This window comes from Bos indicus, chromosome 4, assembly GCF_029378745.1.
Source record: "Bos indicus isolate NIAB-ARS_2022 breed Sahiwal x Tharparkar chromosome 4, NIAB-ARS_B.indTharparkar_mat_pri_1.0, whole genome shotgun sequence".
In the NCBI taxonomy this organism is placed as follows: Eukaryota; Metazoa; Chordata; class Mammalia; order Artiodactyla; family Bovidae; genus Bos; species Bos indicus.
In genome coordinates this window covers 68,834,453-68,854,032 of record NC_091763.1, presented here as the reverse complement: position 1 = coordinate 68,854,032, position 19,580 = coordinate 68,834,453, and the positions used below count along the sequence as shown (strand labels likewise).

The window sequence follows — 19,580 nt, the reverse complement described above, 5'->3', positions numbered from 1 at the left end:
TTTAAAGCACAGTTAAAAGGAAGGAACTTTAAGAAATTTCAGTAGAAAACACAGGAAAAAGCCAGATGCAATTAGATAAATTTTTCATCCTAAACTTTTTGAACTCTTTACATTTATACTTTTTATTAGTCTTTTAAATTATGATAAAAATTAAGGAGAAAGGATAAAAATGTAAATAAAATTAAACAGCAATTACTGAAAAGATTTTCTTAAGGAAAGTTTTAAGTTTTTTTCTTTTTCAAAAAAGGTTTATATGGAAAAATTATAAACAGATGCTTGCTTCTTTCTTTGTGTACATTGTGGTATCATCATATAAAAAACTCAAGAACATTTAAAATTCAAGCATAAGTAAAAGGAAGGTATATCACCTTCATTTTTGTTGCCAATGGAAAAAAATTCAGAGCTTAATTTATTATAAGATGTGGAGCGCATAACAGAAAAATAACCTCTTACTTCTTAGACGTTAAAATTTTGCTTTGGCAGGATAAGGGAGAACTATCAGATAAAGATGCGTATCCACACACATACACATCTATGATTCTCAAAGGAAAGTAAGCGGGAAATAGTAAATGGTTAGGTCATGAAACCACAAACAGCTCATTTTTACAGTATCTTTTCCCAAAACTTGTCCCCCAGTTGTGACCTTCATACCCACATGACACACATGACAAATTAAAAGTCAACAATTCCTTATTTTGGAATTTTATTTGAAGTTTATTCTGTTGCTCAACTGTACTGCAAATATACTTAATAAGGGGTAGACATCAAAATTACTATTTAAAAACTGTTTCGTTCCTGTTGTTAACTTTATATCTACATATAATTGGTAAGATATACAAATGCCCTAGTTCTCCCACTGCAACAACAAAACAGAATAGGTATTGTTCCTTTAGGTTCTGTACAATTCCTTACCTCAGTACTACAGTTTTCCCATATCACCTCCCCTATGAAAACACTGTCCCATGTTCACGTTAGCATACTTCCTGAAATAACAGCAGTTCATTTGTTCAAAGCCACAGCCTAAATCTTCAAAAATCATATCACCACTTAAAACTGATGCACAGATAAAGATCAAGATTGCTCATTTTTTCCCCATGAAGAATCTCAATATCATAGGCCACTTTGGTTAGAAAAGATAACATGACTGAAGCCAGGCAAAGCTAATCCTGACCCTGCCATAATTGGATGACCCACTAAAGGTCCCTTCCAATACAACCAACAATAGGAAAAGAAAGCAAAACCACATAAAAATAACATTTGACTAACTTTCAGTTTTCATCATTATCCAGATGGACGATTTTCTGACCAACAATAATAATTATTCACTTGGAATTTCACCCCAATAAAGATCAGGGTCAAAATATCCTTAAGAAAATTTTTTTTCCAGAAATTTCTTGCCAGTATTCTCTACTCTGCCTTTTCTATCCTCAATATTCATAGCAATCCATCTCGTAAGCATTTCTGGGGAGAACTGGATAATCCTTAGAATAAGAACAAACTGAAACGAAAGAAGCTTCACATATAACTTCCAAAATAACCTGGGAAGACTACAATACTCTTCTTCAGTGTTCTGAGCTATTAGTAACAAGAATGCTGATTTATTTTTTTCCTGTTGAACACACCAGGATAAAGGGAAGAAGGGCCCACTCATCAATCTTTTCAAACTGCTGCCAATCATGCCTGAAGCTAGATCTATGAGGATGAAACCAGACATATCACACTTGAAATTCTCACTCTTAGTATATGCCAAAAAAGAGATGAGGTGAGGTCCAGTTTGTATTCCCCACTCCAATACTCTTGCCTGGAAAATCCCATGGACAGAGGAGCCTGGTAGGCTGCAGTCCATGGGGTCGCTAGAGTCGGACACAACTGAGCGACTTCACTTTCACTTTTCACTTTCATGCACTGGAGAAGGAAATGGCAACCCACTCCAGTGTTCTTGCCTGGAGAATCCCAGGGACGGGGAGCCTGGTGGGCTGCCATCTATGGGGTCACACAGAGTCGGACACAACTGAAGCGACTTAGCAGCAGCAGCAGTTTGTATTCCAAATATATACTAGCATATCGCATTTCAACACACTTGATCTTTACAAAATTCAAAGAAAAATTGGCAAAGTAAAATATAATAAACATATTTTCCTATAGCTTTCGATGAAACCTATGTTTTATACTTAAGCTATGAGGAGTATGGGTTTGTTTGTACCGCTCTCATTTTTTTAACTAATGTGAATTATGTTTAGAAAATAACTTCAAGACAGACACACTCACATACCACACACAACTCTTAAAGGCCTTCTGCAAAAGCTGTTGGGACAGATTTTTTTAATAATATGACTGAAGAACTGTGCATATTGAGAGGGTATAAAAATATGACAGGATAAAAACCATTAACTCCCAATACATTATAATTCTTTCAGTAAAACACATGATGATAGCTATAATGTGAAATTAGACTAAATACTGTACTTTATTATTATTGAGCAATAAACTTTGATACACTGTTAATCACAAGGCTTAATGTTGAATACTATAAACATACTAAAAAAGGTATACACGCAGTTAAACATTATTTTTGTAAAGGCCAGTTTTTGGTGATTAAAAAGTTGTAAAAGTATACTTAAATAAATAATTTTTTTTAAATAAAAAATTTAAAACACAAGTTAAAAGAGTGAACATATGTAAAACTGTCTGTGTACTCATACTTCAACCACATAGCTAAAAAGATACCCTCTGGCATCTTTAAATCTTCTTTCCAAGGAAGTTATTTTAGAGGGTTTAAAACTTCTGGCTTTCACTTCTGGTTCTGCATTTTCTTGTCCCTTTTATTCTTGTCATTGACTAGATTCAAGCATAGAAGAACAAAACCAAAACTGATTTAAATTATGGAAGTTTTGTTTTTTCAGTTGGGTAATAATTTCTTCTATATTGGGTGGCAGGGGAAGGGGGGAAGTCACTGAGTGGTGATATCAATGGAATGTGAAAAAGTATTTCGCTGATTTCTTTTTTTTTTATTATTAAAAAAAAAAAAGGCTTTTTGTTATTCTAGCGACCAAAGAAATTCCAAATTTGAAAGTACTACTCCTTTCATAATAAAACCCTCTACCTAAAATGTCTTCTTGCTATATCAGGTTAATTCTTATAATAATTCCAGTTTGTCATATCATACCTTCCAAAATGAGCCTCAACTTTCACACTAAAAAAAAAATGAGGACAGCCTGCATTTCACGAAGTTGCTATAAGGATTAAATGATTTAAAATACACAAACCACCTAGCATGATAGCCAGACACACCAAAGGTACTTAATAAATATTACCTGCCTTCTAAAAATTTCTGTATTATGAATTTTAAGGAGGTTAAATATATTTTGAATCCACTTATTGATAAGGCTATGTGCTTTCCACTTCATTACGCTTCACTGCATTAAGATTGTCAGATTTTTTCCAAGAAAGAGGGGGAAGGGAGGTAGCAGACACAAACTGAAACAGAAGAACAACATAGATGGCATTGCCCTTTCGTTTTCTTAAGTATTTTTTAAAATAAACTTGACTTTTTATCGCTCTTATCTATTTTTCCAAGAAAGTTTTTCTTCATCTTTTTGTATAAGAAATCAAGTCTAAGCCGACAGTCTATGCTAAAAGTATACCTAAAAGTGAACGTAATGTATCTTGGTTGCTGAACATTTTACAGTTTAAGGGCCTCATGCAATCTCTTTAAAAAAAAAAGAGAAGAGTACTGACAACTAAGCCTTCTCTCACAGTTATGAACTGTTTCACACCCCTTGAAGGTTTCGCTTCATTAATTGTATATGCCAACATACTTTCTCCTTCTTTACTCTCAACCCCGTAGTTTTCTAAGCCACAGAATCCACTGACGACTAAACTCTTTGCATTCCATTTCACTTCTCAACACCCCTCTCTATTCCAACACCCGCCCACCCCCAGGAGATGCCAGCATTGTTTGTGTGGAGTTGGAAACAATACACTTCCACTGCTGCTTGATTTACATCAGATTCGGCTGGGCCTGGGGAGCAGTATGCGGTCTCCCCCGCTCCTCCTGTTTCCCCCCTCCCTTTTAAAAAAATTTAAATTACTCTTTTTAATTTAAAAACTTCCGGATGTTTTATGACCTTGGCAGCTTTACTTTTTCTCTGGAAAGACTAAAAAGGTAAGCTTAAACAGTTTTTGTCAGGTTAATGTCTTTTCTTTTTTTTACACGGATATATGACAACCAGAATCCATAGTGTTAAAATTGCAATAATAATGTTGCATTTTACCACACTAACTCCTGTTTGGCACAATTTCACTGGTTTTTGTAGTATAAATATGCAAAAAACAAAAACCGTTACATAACAGTAAAACTGGCTGTTCTCTAAACCTATTTGTCAGCAGCTATATGTGCTCCTGAGGATATAAAAGGATTTGATGCTTGCTTTTGCTATTTTCATTCTTTATTTTAGAAAACCATACAATATTATACATGTAAATACAGTAAATCATTGCTTCCTTGACCCATATTTATAGAAAAGCAAAAACTTCTTTAATTTAAAAAAATCTAATATTAAAAATACTATGAAGTCTAAAAGTCAGTTTTCCTTTGAAAGCCCACATTAACTGTCTGCTTATCAGCAAAGTTACAGTTAAAAAAACTTTTTTTTTCAGATATCTGAAAAAAATTAAGTATTTTAAACTCTTTAATAAAATTTATAATTAAAGTCATCTCAGAGATTGAAATCCTCAGTTTCCAACCAAGAAAATTTCGCAGAATTAAATATTTTATCTAAAATCAAATAAGTTAAACATGTTCCATCAATACAATTTAAAAATAAGCTATGCAGACACTCCCCAACATATGCAAATGATACAAATAATCAGGAATCACATTTCATCCATTTAAATTTTAAAACACTTCCATCTACGAGACTCCAAAAGTACGAGTACACGATTTTAACTTTAACGTCTACTTTCTACACTACTTTTTCTTCCCTTCTCATCCTAGCTCCCTCTAGACCCCCAACATATACATAAAATAGATCATTTAAGCCAGTGGTATTCGAGAACATCGCCCCTCCTCCTCCAGTTAGACAGTCTTGCCTTTTATATCTATGTGGGGGTTCCCATGGCAACACTCACTTACACCAATACTATTTCCAACTGAAATGAAAGAAGCCAAAATCTTAATGCTTCATTACTAAATTACACACACCCTAAGAGTAAGGATTTTTTTTCTATCATTTTTCTAGTGAAAAAGTAGATTTCTAGAATTTCAGCAAAATAAGTCATTTAATATTTTAGAAATAAATTAAAAAAGTCATTGTAGGTAATTACATATGCATATTATTACAGGAGATTTGCATGTGCTTATTCTTATTACGTAAAACTGATATACTGAGCCAGAAGGCTGACTCAATTATAATTATAAATAGTATAATTTTTACTAATCCAGCCTACTGTATCAAATTCTTCTCCCTGCCCCCGCTTAATGTTGGCTACTTAGCTCACAAAAACCCTGGTGAGAAATTCTAACAAAAAAAAACAAGAAGCAATTCATGGACAGCAGGAGGCAATTCCAGAACACAGGCACAATCTATAAAGAAAAACCACTACAGCTTTTTGATGTTAAATAAGTAGAAATATCAGCATACAACAAAGCCAAGAAGCAAACTGTTGTATCAAGTTTAAAAGTAAAATATTCAGTGTTAAGTGTCATGCACACCTTTTGTCAAGTTTCAAATATGAAATTTTCCTTATTTTTAAAACAAAGTTTTCATGATAATACTGAAGGTTTGTTTGTATGTATTTAGTTTTAGTACAACGCACATTACAATCAAGTTATTCAAAATATAGGGAAGGAGAGGGTTGTGTTGTGTTTCTGTGTGTATATATAAAAGCAGGAACATCAAAGTGGGAGGTCAAACACTTAATTTGAAAACATACACATTTCTTAATCAGGCTGTACACACTAAGAAGCCACAGAGGAAGAGGTGAGAATATAAATTGAGTAACATTTCATAAAGCATTTTAATAAATAATCAAAGCTAAGAATTAAACATCTCTCTGTACAGTGAACACATTTTTTAAAAGGATAAAAATCAATAGAATGTACACTGAACCTTATTTATTCTGACAAAATATTGTGGCACCTGAATACTTGTATCATACAATTTTTTTCTGAAGAGTTTATTAACATATATGGGTTCATAAAAATAGAACATTAATATATTTTAATGAAAGAATCTATTTTATTAAAATTTAAAATGAGCCTTTTTTTCCCCTGCTTTTACATTATCACTTTCTTAAAATGGGCTGACTCAAAAGACTATAAAGACTCCCTCAAAATCAGTACAGGAAACTGCAAGAATTTACTTTCCCAAAAACAGCTTTTAAGACGTGAACTGCCTAATGAATCTCATAGTTAGGCCTGTGAAAAGGACCAACTTGCACGTTTCAGAGGTCCTTCCCTCTTTTTAAAAATTCCCATACAGTGAAACCTGCTGACACCGCTTTTATAAGGTGGGTGTTGAGGGGAGGAGGGCACTGATTTGCCACATTGTAGGAATGAGCGGATTTTTGCAACATTTGTGAGGGTTTTATAGGCAGGATCCTCTCTCCAGGATTTAGACAAGTAAAACAAAACCAAAAAAATATCCAACTGTTAAATGTTCATTTTATTTAAAAAAAAAAAAAAAAAGGTAATCCTCTGCGAATGTCTCAACGTTTTAATTTACTTTCATTTCAGTATTAACTACCTAAACGCAAATACTTGCAGTTCAGAAATCTTTTCAGTTCTTTGGAGAGTGACATTTAATCAACCTTGCTATTAGATGTATTTTTAAGCTAACTTCAAAAACGAAATCTAGAGAAAGTAGTATGACCTCTCCTGAACAAAAAGCATGTATTTTAAAATCCTCCCTTTATCACAAGCAGGTTTGGATATAATGCCACCTGGTGGTACAGAAAAAAAATTTTTTTAACGAAGCTTAGATTTTTAGAAACTGAGCTGTTCTATGAAAACACCAACCACCCCTTCAGACTCCTCTACCTTCCTCCTAAACAAGTTATTCATCCTGCCGTTTAATAATGACAACTAATTTTTATTTTAAAACATTAAAAATTTTAAGCAATTAACTGCATGTGACAACATCCTTAGTGTTTAAATATCATAAAGGAAGCCAAACATTTTTTCTTTTTTCAAAAACCTAAAACTGTACCAAAGCTCTAATTTTTAAAAGATGAAATACTTAAGAATTGGGGGTGTAGGGATGGAGTAACCGAACTGCTTTGTAAAATTACACTGTATAATTAATTCCATGGTAAGAATGTTTTTATGGTGTGTTTTGGTGACCTTTTATTACCATCAAGTTCACAATGCTGGTGGGCTGCCTTTTAATCCCTCCGCAGACAAAGGCCCTAAATAAACACAGATCCCTTCCTGGGAAAAAGTCCACTCTGGTTAAATGGTAAGGAAATGAGTAAATCATTAGTAATCTTTAAAGCCAAAGCTATAAACTCAAGTTACCTTAAGTTGAAATGAAAGTGTCCTGCAAGAGTTTCAAAGTTCTGTCACAGATAGAAATCTCCAGCTCTTGACTCCAGACTAGGCGCCAGCTGATAAACAAACAATTTAAGTCAAGAGCTGGAGAATTCCCAGCTTTTTCATTTAATGGCTTTGGCCCAGAGTATTTATTGCCTCCAGTTTTATTCTCACTTAGCTCTAAGAGGAAATTTAAACTCATCATTATCTTAAAGCCCCATATGGGCAGCAGTCAGCTCACCTGATAGAGCTCCTCTTACTCGGTACCAGTTTTGAGTCTCTACTAGAAGTGATGTAATAATGTAAACTAATTAACTAGTGTTCAGTTGACTTCTTAACAGGCTACATAAATTGTGTTCAATATAGTTTACATTCCCACTTGGGGTAGTAACGATTCCAAAAAATTTAATTCTGCAGTTTTATTCCAAACTACCAGCTAAAACGGAGAAGGACAATGTCAGCGTTCTCAATCCCCGACATGTGCCCACCTAGCCTCCCTCTACCCTCACTCTCACTCTTGTCCACCAGCCCTTGAGTATTACATAAAAAGCAACTTTCCTGTATAAAAGTAGGCTATTTCTATTAACTTCAAAATACTCAGTGTTGTCGGATCTATTTCCCAACAGAGCAGGGTGTAAGATTTAAGATGTAAATGCTCGATCATGAAAAGTTGTTGATTTTATACGAGTACTAGTAAGAATACAAAAGTACAGCCCAACTAAAGCCCATAAGATACCACCAAAAATTTCTAAACGCTGTTTTTAAATGTTTGCTACTAAAGATTACAGATCTCAAAGCCAGAACTATACTCAAAATTATCATTTACTTTTGAAGAAAAATCTCATCTCTACTCAGGATTTTATGTCAAAATAATTCAACTATCTGAGTGAGTGCAGATACTTCACAATTACAATAAATCAACTATCCTTCTTCCTCTAGCTGCTTATCTAATGAAAAAAACGCTGCAAGAAAATTTTTATAGCCTAAGGTAAAGGGTTAATGTGGCACTAATGCAAAGAAAAATTCTCTCATTTCTTAATTTTCAGAAAGTTTTATAAACCTATCTTGGCTAGAAAAGCAAATTAACTATTTCAGCCGTCTGCCAAGATTATTTTTCTACTTTTACTATATGTACATAGTACATTAAAATGTTGGCCACTTGAGAACGAGTATTACCCTCACACATAAGAATTAGTGGAAAAGAAACATAAGTAATGATAAAACCACTTGTATGCCTGGCCTCATATTGTGTTTCACAACTCCATAAGAACAATGCTGTCTTAGAGACTGCAATGGATAAACATTCTGAAGACCACAACTAACAGGCAACAACTTAACTTATAAAAAAGATGTCAGGTGCAAATCTTAAAATTCTTAATACTCTTTTTAGAATAGAGTCCATACCTCTCCCTTGCTGGATATAACCTGAGCTAAATACAAAATAACAACAAAAACTCTCTACCTTCAGGTCAATTTAAATTACTTGACGCAGAAGACAGATGGTGAGTTGGTTATCAAACCTTCACTGGCCATGTTGGGAGGATGGCCTCCAAGAAATGTGCATGTAAATTTAAATTTTTCACAATTAAAATATCCCAAAGAATGTAAAATAAAATAGAATTGTATGACAAATATATACAGAGAAGGTATTAAATTCTATGTAATATACTTTTCATCAGCTGATATTATCAAACTTTAAGAAAATCAGACAACTATAAAACTGCAAATAAATCTGGTAACAGTTTGTGATGACAAAGCCCTTGTCAAATTCTTAATTCCATTGCCTCCTCTCACCTCCCGCCAATAGCTATCCAGGGATCACAAGCAAAACAAAATAAAGACATATAATACATCAGGGGTACTGGAATTAATTTCATGCTGCTAAGGAATCAATAGATGTTAATGAAAAATAAATTATATACAATTAATAGACTTAGATTTATTTACCAAATCTATTTCACCTGTATATAAATACTGCTAAGCAGTTCTAAACTATGTGACCAGACCCAAATGTGTCTGGTCTGACTTACATCCTGAATGGCAATTAAAGGACATTAAAAATACCCCAGGATTACTTGAGGCAGGACCCCTGCCTTATCCATGCGCTTTCCAACAGAACCATGTGAAGAGAACACAGTGTCCCTCCACCACAGGGTAGAGCCTGGCAAGAGCAACTCTGGTAATAGTTACTTGACTGCAAATTGAGATGCAGTTAAAATCTGGCCTGCAGATTTGGAGATGAGGGAATTGCAAACTGCAAGCGAGTAAATTCTTAAAAATAAACTAGGTTTTTGTTAGCAATAATAATTATTACCAACAATAACTGATAGTAATAATACGAACACTGAATGAAGTGATCACCCTGCATTCTCTATCCCATTCCTCCACTATTTTCTTAGGAGACAAATTATTAATGCTGCCTCAACCATGTTATCTTGGGCAGTGAGTCAGCAGTCTTCTCTAAACATGTTAAGAACTCATTAACACCTTATATAGGGACTCTCCACAACAACTGTTGTAAGGGAGTTTCAGACATGCCAAAGAATGTAAAAAGAAGCTTTTATGGGCACCTCTTCTTTGGGACTAATTTCAAAGAAATCCTTGGAATTTATTTACCAAACATCTCTGAACCACTTTGTGCGAACTGGAGAAAATCCCAGGCAAAATGTACTCTCCAGAGACAGAAGGGATACTTAATGGATACAGGGTGATAAGTAAAATTATGGGTAAATGCAGATGGATAACAAAATTAACTCATTTCTGGGTATACTGGTACTGATGAATCTTACGTCACTTCTAAAGAAATAGACTTATCCATTAAATCAAGTTAAAGAAAAATTTAATTATTTGAGTTACTACTAAAGTTTTAAATACCATTGAATCAGACCAAGGAGAGGCTTACTTTAGCCTTTTAAGATAAAATAATCCAAGTCTCTGATACAGAAGTCAATGCCACAAAGTACTTCTAAGTTTTATAATAAAAAATAGAAACTGATCATTTAAAAAGAACTAAAAATCATCACAATAATACAATTCTTTAAAGGAAAGAACCCATGAAAATGAATTATCTGAATCATGTTAAACCAACTTATTTCAAAACATTAAAAACAATATTACTGAGGTAAGACTAAAATTCAACAATGAATACCGTACAAAATACTACTGTGTAATCAAATAGCTTATGAGAGCACCAAAGACCTCCTATGATAGCTCTTTCCCCCAACACACACATTACAAACCACGGTAAATTAAGTTATATGAAATTTGGTAAAAGAATTTGCTTTTGGACAGAAATAGCAATGTTTCAGCCCAAAGCAAAGTAAAATTGCCAAGCTATAAACCTCTCTAAGAAAATGTTTTAATGGAAATGCCAAGAGACCCTTAACCATAATGGTGTGGTGTTAGGTGCCAAAACATAAATAAATTTTGTTTTTGTGCTCCCTTTACCCTAAATTAGATACAGGTCGAGTGGAAAAACAGTAGGTATCCAATTCAGTGAGCGGTAAAGGCCAAGACGTGCACATTTGATTTTAAAAACAATAATGGAGTCTATGTGAGACTTTCATTGAAGAATTAAGCGAGCAAGTCTAGCACTCTAAGAGAAACTCCTTAATAGGTCTTGTGCTTACTATTCCATATTCTAAGAATACCTCAAACAAATTACTAAAATTTAACCCAGCCAAGTAGAGTATAAAATCTGGTTTCCTGGTCGGGAACTGTTACACAAACACATACACACAAGTTCAATTATTTAATTCTGACATTAATCCTAACCAGGGCAATACAATTTAGCAAATCAATGAGGCTGGCCAGCACAGAAAGCCTTGGGCTATCTACAAGAGCCATTTCAGAGTCACTTCAACTCAAGGTTTCTGTGCAAACCTACAGACATACTATGTAATCAGTGATCTTATTCTTCAATTATTCAAGCACAGTTAAATGCTATAATTATGCCCTTGGCACAGAAAGAACAGTATTTAGATATCAATTACAAACAATAGTTTTTAATTTGTTTTATATCTAGCATTCATTATACAAGAGAGCTGGTCAAACTGGAACTAACTCTGTGGTAGCAGACCACACCCCCCACCAAAAAAAAAATGCATGTGTCCAAAATGGTGTCACTAAACAACACTTCACATTAAAGGATTACAACTTTCATAAAGATGTGATTTACACAAGACAGATAAACAGATTAGGGCATCATACTTATGAGGCCAGTGTCATGGCTAACAGACAGAGATCCTGGTTAGCTTTACTGTAATAAACAAACTGTTAAACAAAGGCATGGTATTAGACATATAGGGAATCAATATACAGGTGATCCAGTTTAACTAACTCCGAGTGAAACTACCTGCTAAGTCCTAGCAATACAAAGACAAACGTTCCACAAGCATACCAAGTTTGTTCATGCCTCAGAACAAGTACAGAGTACCTCTTACCTTATAGAGTACCTCTCTCCACTGAGAACAGTCTACCCCGGACCTGTGTGTTCAGATCTCTGCTTAAATGTCACTTGCCCAGAGAAGGTTCCCTGTCCACTCGATGTAAAAGGGCCCTCCCCTTGGTCTGTCGCCTTAACGGTTTACTCTATTTTTTCCTTTATCGTGCTTATTACTGAAATTATTCTTGTTTGTTTATCCTCTCTATTCCGATCAAATAATAAGCTCCATAAGACAAAAGATGTTGAGTATCTTCAAAGCTCTCTCTAGTACCTAGAACATACCTAGTACATAGCAAGTACTCAATAAATGTTTATTGCATGAAAGGAAGAATGAAGCATGTCCCTTGCAATCAAGGTCCCATCAGCATAAAAGAGAATATTAGAATATATGATCAGAAAACAGTATATAACACTGTAAGAATTATATAAATACAATAATTTAAGTATAAGACATTCCACTGAAGAAAAAAATGAAGACCTTCACGTTTAAGTTCCAGAAAATGAAACTAAAGGTGGTAGAATTATATGAACTAACCAATTTCCTTTCTTCCTTGCTTAAAGAGTATTTACTAAGAACAGTCATATCTAATTCCAAATTCCAATGATTCTCCTTGGATCTGGGAATCATCTACAAGGTTTCCAGGTGATCTTTAACATAAGTGTTCCAGTTCCAGAACTTAAAATCCTTCACTAGCCTAGAATCAGGTGTATGAATCAGATCTGGTGTTACCCTCTTTTTAAATATCCAGAAAGGTCAAATTAAGTATTAATACCCACCCCAGATAGGACAAAGAGTAGGAGAAACACGTAAGAATTTCAAAGGTAATAGTAAGGCTTTATTTCTTAAACTGGAAGGGGGAACACATGGGCCTGATGTGCACTTATAGTTTGCACCTTTATCATTTTATAAATATTTTGTATATAAATTCACATTTAATAAAAATTTGGGGGAAAAGTTACTCCCTGCACTCAAAAGGATTAAGCTTTACAGGAAGAAGAGAATCAACACCTATAAATATAATGTAATATGGGCTTTGATAAAGGCATGTTTCATAGCTTCAAAAGGAAGCACCAGGATTTCCCTACTGGTCCAGTGGTTCAAGACTCTGTGCTTTCACTGAAAGGGTTCGATTCCTGGCTGGGGAAGTTAAAAAAGGAAGCACCAAAATCGGTTGAGGCATGTCAAAATATTTTATAAAGTAGTATCTAGGGTACAAAGCGATAACTGTACAAGCATATAACAGTTATTTACAATGGTTTCAGGATGATAAGTAGAACAGTTTAAGCATCATTTGCTTTTTATTTTTTTTTAAAGTTACATGAAACAAAATTGAATAAAAGCTAGCAGAAAGCAGAAGGGGCTAGACTGAAGAAATCACTGTCTTAAAAATCTGTACAACTTCAAATTCTTCATCTGGGTTTTAAAAAAGGTTCTCTTTAAAATGCTAACCACAGAATAGGAATACAATGTATTCCCATTTTAATTTTCAGAATACTACTGTATTTGTAGGTAACACCTCTATATAATTACACAAAAATGCATTTTTTAAGTCTAAGATAAGAAACAAATGAAGAGTGGGGGGAGGAGGATAAAAATGGGGGAATTTTTTTTAAGATTTTATTACAATTACCTCAAATAATACATGTTTTAAAACTGACAAACATAGAACCTCTGTAAAACTGTAAGCCCATTTGGGTACCTAACCCAGACTTTTCCCAAGTCCCTGTTCCTAAATTTTATTTAGTTAAAATGCAATGATTTTTAAACCTGCTAACTCTAACTTACAGAAAGTTCCCTCTATTTTAACTGAGAAAGTGCAGGCATTTTTAACCCATATTAAAAATATAAAAATAATAACAATGAGAAGACAAACATAAGTTTCTATTATATGTTAGCCAAACTCATAATGATGATGTGTCAAGCAACAAATTATCACAAACCGTCTCTACACAAAATTTTCAATCTGTAATACAGATCAGACTGAAGTGAATAAACTTTTACAAATTAGCATTTTTATACTCTAAAACCAAAAAACTGTGATAAAAATAACTTGATAAGGATGAGGAGTAATCTCAAAGTTTTATCACAAAGAAGACTATTTTAAATGTTAAAATAATATTTAATGTTATTAAATGTTATTTAATTTATTGTATTTTTCATTATCAAATGATCATTTCAGGCTATACTCTTGAAGCAAAAGATCAATCAACTAATATGTACCATATCAATTTTCAAATTAAATTACAGAACCACTCAAAGAACAAAGAATTGTTCATTTACTGAATCTATTCTATAAATAAATTCCAATACCAAGCTTAAAATTGCTTATTAGTATTTTGTAATCAAAGATCCATACCACATTATAAATCTTTACACCTAAAATTCTACTTAGATGATTCAATATAACAATTATAGGGGCTAAAAATTACTTATACCTCCACCTATACTAAAAGGGCTTCCCTGATAGCTCATTGGTAAAGAATCTGTCTGTAATGCGGGAGACCCCAGCTGGATTCCTGGGTTGGGAAGATCCACTGGAGAAGGGACAAGCCACCCACTCCAGTATTCTTGGGATTCCCTTGTGGCTCAGCTGGTAAAGAACCTGCCTGCAATGCAGGAGACCTGGGTTTGCTCCCTAGGTTGGGAAGATCCCTTGGAAAAGGGAAAGGCTACCCACTCCATATTCTGGTCTAGAGAATTCCATGGACTGTATAGACCATGGGGTCACAAAGAGTCGGATATGACTGAGTGACTTTCACTTTCTATACTCAAAAGGGTTTGGGATATAAGATTCCTTTACAAGCTCACTAGGTTCTTTATGAAAAAGAAACTGATTTAAATTATTACATTTCATTATTTTTTAATTCCAAAGCCAATAATCATGTTTAACAGGAATAAAATTGCTATTTCATTGTCTACTGCCATATCGCTATAATTACATATGTATGTGTATATATGTATGCACATATGTATGTGTATGTGCATATATATTTGATTACACAGTAACTCTGAAAAATTTGTAAATTATAGAAAATCATAATCTTGCCATTCCAAAATACCTAGATACCCATATTAGTATTTTATATAATATTAAGCTTTTAGAATTTTATTAGCTCCCTGTCCTCTGATTGAGATTGTGGTAAAATTTATTTATAAATTTTCTAATATTAAGTTATCTATACATACATGAGATAAACTGAACCTGGTTGCAGTGTCTGATCTCATTCATACACGGTTGTATTTCATTTGTTAATGTACTTTATAAAGTTTTTACTTCTATATTCATGACTGATGTAGACCTATAGTTTATCTCTCTCATAATGTTTCTAACTGGTTTAATTATCAGAGTTATACACATTTTACCGAATGATTTAGGAAGCATTTCCTCTTTTCTCATTGTCTGGGAAAGTTCATATAAAATTGAGATGGTATGCTCCTTGAAATTTTGGTTAACATTTGGTAAAATCACTTGGGCCTAGTATTTTCCTCATGAAATAATTTTCTCTTTTTTGCTACTTCTTCAGTTTCTTTAATAGTTATAAGATTATTAAGGCTAATTATTTCTTGAATCTGTTCTGAAAAGTTAAAATTTTCTAGCAATTGATCCAGCCCTACCCACAGGATTCTGGATCAAAAATTCACAGCTCTTCAAAGCTGTAACATCCTTTTATCTGAGTTTAGAACAAGCATTGTATTTTGAGAGGGCTAAACAACATAAGTCAGTTTTGGTTTGTTTTTATTTGTAATGAGGAAACAGAATCTGCAATAACTCTAAAAATAACTGGATTATCCTGGGTACCAAAAAATCGTAATTGTTACTTCTGACAAACAGAATAGGTGTGCATCTATTTTAGCTACGACTTACCACCAGAAACAGGGGCATCCATGAAAACTGCTCCCATTTTTTCAACTTCTTTGGCCAGTTCTTTTGAAACCATAGGATCAATAGTACTGGAATCTATTAATAGTGAGCCTTTCTTCACTTTTCTAAGTAAACAAACAGAAACATTGTTTTTTTTAAAAGTACAGTTTTATAGTTTTAAAAATATAGTTTACAACTCTTAATAAGTCTTTCATGCAACTACTTACAGAATCAGAATCTGCTAAAAGCTGCCAGATATCAAGGAAGTCTCTGGTGTAAATATTAGAAACATTGTTAGGGACTTCCCTGGTGGCTCAGTGGTAAAGCATCGGCCTGCCATTGCAGGACACATGGGTTAGATCCCTGATCAGGGAGGATCCCATATGCTGCAGAGCAGCTAAGCCCATGTGCCACAACTACTGAGTCTGTGCTCTGCAACAAGAGAAGCCATCACGTTGAGAAGCCTGCACACCACAACTAGACTTGCTGCAGCTAGAGAAAAGCCTGCACAGTTACAAAGACTCAGAGCGGCCAGAAATAAATTATATTTTTTAAAAGCTCGTTATTAGAATTGGTTCAAAATCTCAAATTCATTTTCAGATCAATTACAGTTCAAAGTAAACTCAAACTATTTCAAACAAACCAAAGTAACCTAATAAACTGCATGGTATAAATTCTGGTTTCACGTGAAATACACATTAACCATAATAATGTAGGTTAGCTAAGATGTAAGCAATTTAAAACACCTATTAACTTTAAAGGGGCTATTTGGTAAGATTTAAATTTTTGTTTGTAAAATAGCTGGGTCTCTTTAAAAAGTAATTTACTTGTCTTTAACAAGCCATATTGCAAATTTCACATATCCATTTTATTTCCACTAGGAAGAAAAAATATAAGCAATTAAAATTTAGCCATTTGCTTTAGAATGGCATATTCTTTAATAATTGTAATTTTGTAAAGATAAAATAAAATATCAAACAGATACTAAGGAAAATATAGGAATGGACCTAGAAATCTCAAAGAGTCTTCTTGTTCTTTATGGTAAATTTATATATATACACTGGTAAAAGGGGGAAGCAGTCTTTTCATTATCATATTTTACATCAATATTTAAATGGCGTTCTTAAAGTAAAGGGCTTCCCTGTGGCTCAGCTAGTAAAGAATCCTCCTGCAACGCAGGAGACCTGGGGTGGATGGATCCCCTGGAGAAGGGAAAGGCTACCCACTCCAGTTTCTGGCCTGGAGAATTCCATGAATATATAGTCCATGGGGTCGAGTGACCTTCGCTTTCACTTTAAAGTAATAGTTTTGTTTGCACTCTAAATACAGACTATACACCTGTCGAGTTCCCTTACAGTATATTATCTATGCTATTGTCACTAGCTTGGAAACTCAGACCTAAATTACAGTTTTTTTAAAGGGCTATGGCTAACCTTCCCAAAGTTTTTACTACAGATAAACTAACCCGCAAGACATTTAATCATAACTATGATTGGAAAATTAAAACTGAATAAATATAAATATTAAAGGGGAAACAAAATCATTGCTAAAACCATTAAAAATGTTTTTTCTACAGAAAAAAAAATAGCACATAAAATGCTTTAAGCAACAATTTTTGACATATGAATTGATCTGGTCTAAGTGCAGTAAATGAGTATGTTCTATAGAAAGGAAATAGCATACTCTATTATAGATCACTCCAGGATGTATATACCCTAAAAATGACAATTAAGTTTACCAGTCTTCTGTGATATTAGTATTTTTAAGATCTTAAATCTTTAATCAAATGGGAAATCACTTCAGAAACTACACATGCAACTGGGTGTGGGGAAGTGATCCTGGCCCAGAAGAAAATAAAGAACCACCCTTGAGAAGCAAATTATAGTTCAGTGTAAAGCCAAACTCCTTCAAAGCACTCCCTAGACAAAACCACCCTGGTTGGTGGCCACCATATTCCTAATAAAGGATATTAATTAACATAGAATTTTGTCTACACAAAGTTTTTAGTGACTTTTCCCTGACAGGTAAAGCAGGGCCATAATTGGAACAGACTAGGTAACAACACAGCTAGGTCACCTCAGGGCCACACACACTGTGGGCCTGAGGGCTTCATCCAAAATGAGTATCTTTCAACCTTCTCTGAAATCTAAACATTTATCTTATCAGTTTTCTGCCTAATATTCAAGTGTCTTTTGCTTCTAAGTTTGCTAGTTTTCCAAAGCAATTCTGTTTCCTAAAACCTCAAGTTCCATGCGTTACAGCTTCATGAAATTAAAACCCTTTCTTTCAGCCCTTCATGTGTCCACTGAGCCTACGTTTGTTCTAGCTCTCTGCTATAACTCAACAATGAAACAAGTTAGGTACAGGAATCAGTAAGACCAGAAAACTAAACTGCGAACTCACCCATTGCCATCCTAATATAACCACAAGGGTCTGGCAGCAGGCACCAATTAACCAAAAGGTTCTTGAAGCGAGGCACTGGGTAGGAAATGCTGGCCTAAATAATATATCATTCAGGGAGCTACTGCTAATCTTTAATTCCAGCTTCTCAAAGTTCTTACTACAGATGAACTAACCCAGAGGACATACAGTAACTTTTAATTTCATAATAAATTTTAAATAATAGTGTTCTTTCCAATGCTTGGTTTTATTTTTCATAGAAATCTTTTCCTGAATTTCTATAAACCATAAGAAAAGTATGCTTGTAACATTTGTGTACAGTTTAAAGTCAAGCTTTAAAAAGTCTCTTAAAACAGCTTACCAATGAAAGTGTTAAGTTTAACGCAAGAGTTAAAGGAAGAGAAGCAAAAAAAAATTCATTCCCAAAAGTCACATACTTGAATTCAGTGAAAAAATAAACCCTTTACAATGAGAGAGAAACCACACTATTCACTTTTAAGACATAAGAAAACAGTACAAGAAGACTTAACAAACATAACTGTAATTTCACAACTGTTCTAACAAATGTGAAATACATAAACTATCATAGAAAGAACGTATCTACAGTTGAGAAATACATACTTTAGAATTCCATTTGCTCCAGAATAAGCTTCTATCGCATTGATGCTGGTGGGCAACATGGTAATAATTCTGTCAGCTTTTTCAGCTACATCTGCTGGGGAAGACACTACCTTTAAAAAAAATTGCAAAGGCACATTATTTAAATCAAATGCTTCTAGAGCACAAGGAGGACCCACTTTTTATGCATGCCTGTAATAGTAGCAGTGAATAAAAATCAATACTTGTTTTCAAATGACAAAAAAAAAAAACCTTACTGCCTAAAATAGAGAGTCCACTCCTTACACACATACAGATGCAGTTTCTATGGAATCACATCCACTGTTTACTTTTAAAAGTGTGAAGTGAGTTGAGGGGGAAAAGGGCAAAACCCTACAGTCCTGGGAACAGACACACTTCTCATGGATTCCTCCAACTTGGACTCTTAAAACAGCATACTTCTTGGTAGATGCTCTAAGAAAAACATTCTAGTATAACAGAGCTGGTAGCTGAAGTACAGGATTCACCAGTTATTTCATGAGCAGCAAAATCCCCAAGAAAATTCTCAAGCCCCCATTACCACTATCTTCCAGCCTCTATTTTCAAGAGAAAAAAAAAAAAAATTAAGCCTCTCATTAAAGTCAGAACAAGGACAAGCATGAACTGCGCTGACTGAGACCACCATGAAAGTCTGAGAGCGTGAGCTGCCAGGACTCCTGTGGAAACCACATTTACAAGGAAGACA

The 19,580-nt window shown here is 34.1% G+C and overlaps 1 protein-coding gene across 2 annotated transcripts in view; it reads right to left on the bottom strand.

Annotated features, from left to right (window-relative positions):
• HIBADH (3-hydroxyisobutyrate dehydrogenase) overlaps nt 1–19,580 on the bottom strand; it is a 108,300-nt gene that overhangs the window by 65,723 nt on the left and 22,997 nt on the right. Inside the window, exons 3-4 of one of the 2 annotated variants that reach the window (XM_019958843.2) lie at nt 18,860–18,969; nt 15,842–15,963 (exon numbers count right to left, since the gene is read on the bottom strand). In XM_019958843.2, coding sequence (XP_019814402.1) covers nt 15,842–15,963; nt 18,860–18,969 — 232 coding nt within the window. The remainder of the gene's footprint in view (nt 1–15,841; nt 15,964–18,859; nt 18,970–19,580) is intronic. The other variant, XM_070787905.1, reaches the window with a different exon arrangement.